The 4,585-nt window shown below is 43.0% G+C and overlaps 1 protein-coding gene across 12 annotated transcripts in view; it reads right to left on the reverse strand.

The window, feature by feature from the left end:
- The window catches only part of snap91a (synaptosome associated protein 91a), a 71,108-nt gene that overhangs the window by 1,628 nt on the left and 64,895 nt on the right, over positions 1–4,585 (reverse strand). For 11 of the 12 annotated variants that reach the window (XM_032518009.1, XM_032518018.1, XM_032518012.1 and 8 more), the window contains 6 exons: positions 3,230–3,418; positions 3,117–3,135; positions 2,384–2,474; positions 2,075–2,155; positions 1,774–1,896; positions 1,562–1,650 (listed from right to left, as the gene is read on the reverse strand). In XM_032518009.1, the coding sequence (XP_032373900.1) occupies positions 1,570–1,650; positions 1,774–1,896; positions 2,075–2,155; positions 2,384–2,474; positions 3,117–3,135; positions 3,230–3,418 (584 nt within the window). In that variant the 3' untranslated portion in view covers positions 1,562–1,569. The remainder of the gene's footprint in view (positions 1–1,561; positions 1,651–1,773; positions 1,897–2,074; positions 2,156–2,383; positions 2,475–3,116; positions 3,136–3,229; positions 3,419–4,585) is intronic. The other variant, XM_032518010.1, reaches the window with a different exon arrangement.

A 4,585-nucleotide genomic window follows, 5' to 3' on the forward strand; every position in this document is an offset into this window, starting at 1 on the left:
CCACTAGATGGCGCTCTCTGTTCAACAAAGGGTTGAGAATACACTGAATCGCACCGCCTTAGGCCTTTCTCTCAACCCTCGTGTTGTCTTCCCATCTTATGTTTTTGTCCCTTTTCGTCACTTTTGACTTTTTTTTCAATGTTTGTCTCTTTTGACGTTTTCAACACCACGTAACACCAATTTATCAACTTTAGCTTTACAGTTATTTTTGGAATTTATGGTCAGTAAACCTCATTTATGGGAAATGATACCTAATGTTTGAGTTGGAAAAGCAGAAATTAGGAATTATTTAGACTAAAATTAAAGGAATGGATGTTGATGATAATCACAGACTGGAACATGTCAACTTTTACTCAATACTAATTCAAAACCACTTCAATTTTTTTTTCAAATGCTATAAAATTGAATAAGACGCCCCAAAATTAATGAAAGTAGAGATTGTACTTGCCAAAAAACGTGTGGAATCAATCGTTATTTTGGGTAGTTAAAAAGAACATTGATATAGGACAACGGGTTAATTTGACCCGAGGACGACATGAGGGTTAAAACCAAGAGCGCCATCTAGTGGGCTCAGAAAATAAAGACACTGGCTCACGAAGCTTCATTTGGCCATCACTTGTAATGAGTATCCAACAATCCATTAAATTCTAATCATATCATAGTCTGCGCGAATACTCAATTCTGATTGGCTGCAGGATGTCCATTTAAAAAAAAATGATAGGACACCTACAAACATGTTCTGGTAAAACTGACTGTTTACCGTTTTAACTTAATGCGCTATATTAAATAAAAAAAGAAAATCTGAAAATGTTCTTTCTACCACTGAGTGTAGTCCTTCAGTGCATCGTCAACTACACCCCACAGGATGGCGCTAACACGCAAGCTGCGAGACGTCCGTTCCTCTGCCCCGTGAACACACTTTGTTTCACATCGATCATATCTCAAACATTTCAAATTTGCGTTTCATAGGATGGTGAAGAAGTGTCCGGTCTTACTCTGCCTCTGATTGGATCACCTTTGTCTTCTTGCCTTAACCCTAACCAATCTCACTCCTCATGCTTAAACCTTACCAATCCAACCAACGAAGGCAACGACTACTGGCCAATCAGAGGCAGAGTTAAGCGGCTCATTCCTTCCGTCCTCAACGGACGCTGATTGATTCAATTTGCTGCTGTTCAGACACAAAAAGCTTTCACTTGAAGCCTGACCAGATGGATTTTCATGTGATGTGTGATGTCGCGAGAATCCAGCTGCCATGCAAATACATACATACTGTATCAATTTAGAGATATTCCTAAGCAAAAATCAGGTCAACTCGATCTGAGACGTTGTAATTAACACAAAATGTAGCCTGTATATGAGTGCACAGTTGTAGCATCGGTTGATTTAACGGATTTAACGGAGATGAGAGTGGCGGTGGGTTTCACTGCAGAGTCTCTGATAAACAATATAATCTTTTATAGATCTATATCTAGGTTTCATGAGATTAAGGCGGGTCTCGGCTTCTGTAGCTGGTACATACTCTACTGAATATACATTGGATGCCGTTGTGAGCTCCCACCTGGGGCGTTATAAGAAGTCTTTGAGGTCGAGTTCTGCCAAAGGGTCCTTGGGTTTCCTGGGGCTCTGGCTTGCAGGTCCCGGAGGAATCTGGGAGAGTAGGAAGAAAAGAAAAGTGCTGCATCTTTTCAGGCCAACATTAATTATCTTGACATAGTAAAACATAAAATGTAATGAGGGCTTTAGGGTTTTAGGGTGTAAGGTGTTACCTACCGGTGCTCCTGGTGCAGCGGCTCCAGCCACCCCAGTGAAGGGAGGTCTCATCATGGGCTGTCCCATCATAGGCTGCCCCATTAGGGGCTGCATCAAGGGAGCTCCAGGCCCTCCTGCAGGAGGCTGGTAAAACGGGAATTACACAGTGGACTGAGATTTTTAGGGGCTATGCAGATGAATCACAATGATCTGGAGAGTATATTTTTGTGACCTGTGCAATGGGTAACCCTGCTGATTTAACAGCTGATGGACATTCACAGTTCAAATTTAGAGAACGTTCCATGCATGAAATAAAGCTCACCATGCCAAAGCCAGGCTGTGCGCTCATTGGTGGCCCCATGGCTGCTCCGGGTGCCCCAGGAGCTCCGGGGGCGGCTCCAGCCTAGAGAGACAGGATGAAGTGGGTACATTAGCTAAAATGAACATCCATTTTTTTTCTTCCTTTTGCCGTGTCTTTAACTCATTTGTTTGAGATGTCTAGAGAAATTAAAATGTATGTTGATAGCTGTATCACATGAGTCTGTGGCTCTAGATTCAGTTAGCAGAAAAACTGGTTTTTGGAAGACGTGTGATCCCATGGTGATGTTTGGGGTGTCCATGCTGTTCCTACCAGGGGGGCTCCGGGTGTAGCCCAGCTTGTGGGAGCTACATGTGGCATCCAGTTGGCTCCTCCTGTCAGCTTCTTCTCACTCAGTGGGTCCCTGAAGGAGATCAAACACAGGATACACTTCAGTCTCTACAGTGCCATCTGTCCCATTCTACATCTAATGCTTGGAGTGGTGACGGCAGAAAATCTGGTATAGGTTGACAGACACTGGTTCACCACACTCGTCACTCGGACTTTCACTGACATTTGCCATATTATAATATAAAAATATTTGCTATTTTCCCAATGAAATCCAACGACTGCTGTACTACTACTGCACGTTCATGTTATGTTCCGATCTAGATGAAAAGTTAACAATTTTGTGGCTGTGATTTAACAAAACCAAACCCAGCAGCTCAAATTTATGGTGCAACAAGCCCAAACATGTGTAAAGAATTGAAGGCATGATGTTCAAACCTAGAGAGCTTGATCAGCCTTGAGGCTTGAAGCTTTATATCGTATGATTAAAACACTTAAAGGCTTTGAAGACTTCATTTTCACGGACATGGACTAACAGACTCAAGAACAGTTTCTTCCCAAAAGCCATAACCACTCTGAACTCACACATTCACGGGCTTCACTATATTACATATTATATATATACTATATTATATATAACAAATTTACTTTTTCACAAATCCACAAACATTTTAGCATACTGCATTCATAGAATTTGCATCTTTAAACACACACTTACTTTTTCTTTACTCCAAGGTCTGAACAGAAGAAAGACAAAAGAACAAGTTACATGTCTGTTTAACTACTGATTAGAAACAGAAATGCTCGAGCTCCAGCCAGGCTGCGGTCTACCTCCAATCAGGTTGGCCAGTGACGAGTCCAGGTCCCCCCCGACGGTTTTGGTCGGCGGTGGGGTGGCGGCTGCAATGCCTCCCGCTGCGACGGGAGTTCCCATGCTTCCTGCTGTGCTTCCAGCGGTGCTGCCCCCGGTGCTCTGGGGCGTTATGGCGGGCATCAGCAAGTCGCCTAATCCATCAAACACTTGGGGAGAGGGTGGGGATGGCAGAAATCAGAGAAACACCCGGGATTACAAACCCGCAGATCCCTAATCTATCTGTAACACGGGCAGGGGGGCAGATATGAGACCAGGCAGCACGGGGGAAGGGGACAGCCTCAGTAGTCAGCTGTGCATCACATGCACAATGTAGGACTGTACTGTAACTATGTACAGTATGTGGACATTCAAAGGGACATCATTACAGCAACTGCACTCACTTGGCTAGTTGCCAGCCACGTCTCAGGAACTTAAACACGGACTGATTTTGGAACAAAGCACTTGTTTTAAACCAGGTGTCATCAAGACCACAGAGTTTACAGGTTTTCAAACTAAACTAACTTCTACAGAAGCATCAGCTATGTTTTCATCCACACGTTTTTATCCAAATTAAGTGATATTGAATAAAAAACGTCTTATGGAATCAGTCAAATTTGATGGAGTTTCATGAATATCGACTCAAATGTCTCAAAAAAAAGAGTTGTCTCGCAGCGGAAAATAGAAGGCAAGTTGCATCTGCATCGTCATAGCGATGTGTTGATAGCGTCGTTTTGTTATTATAGCTTACTATGTCGCTATCAGCTGACACTACAACTTGTCCCACATTGATCATAAACATCGCAAAACAGCATGCGACGTCATTACCACAGGATTTTATTCTCTTTAAAGCCAGATTTATTCGCGTTCATTTTTTTTACCCAACTTCAGATCATGTGATTGACACGTGGATGGAAACTTAGCTGTAGTGTTGTTGAAAGTTGGTGTGGAGTGTATTCGCTAAGGTCGTGACCCCTTTCTTTGGAAGAAGCTTAACAATTCAAACATGTATGTGATCATTTGGGTGGTTGCTTTGGTTTCCTTTTCTCCTTCGTTGGTTTTTTGGTCCTGTCTCGTCTCCTCGTGTTTGTGTCTCAGTTCCTCCCCGGTGTGGTAGTCTCTGTCTTGTGTTACCCTGTGAGTGTCTGTATGACATCATTCTGTCCCTGTTTTATTTTGATAGTCTGGCTTCCTGTTCTGTCTAGTCTTGTCTAGTTTTACTTCCTGTCTGTCTTATTGTCCCGCCCCGCCTAATGTGATTCACCCGACGTATCACCTGTTCCTCGTTCCCTCTTGTGTTTAACCTCTGTGTTCTCTTTATCTTTTGTCAGATTGAA

This window comes from Etheostoma spectabile, chromosome 6, assembly GCF_008692095.1.
Source record: "Etheostoma spectabile isolate EspeVRDwgs_2016 chromosome 6, UIUC_Espe_1.0, whole genome shotgun sequence".
Lineage (NCBI taxonomy): Eukaryota > Metazoa > Chordata > Actinopteri > Perciformes > Percidae > Etheostoma > Etheostoma spectabile.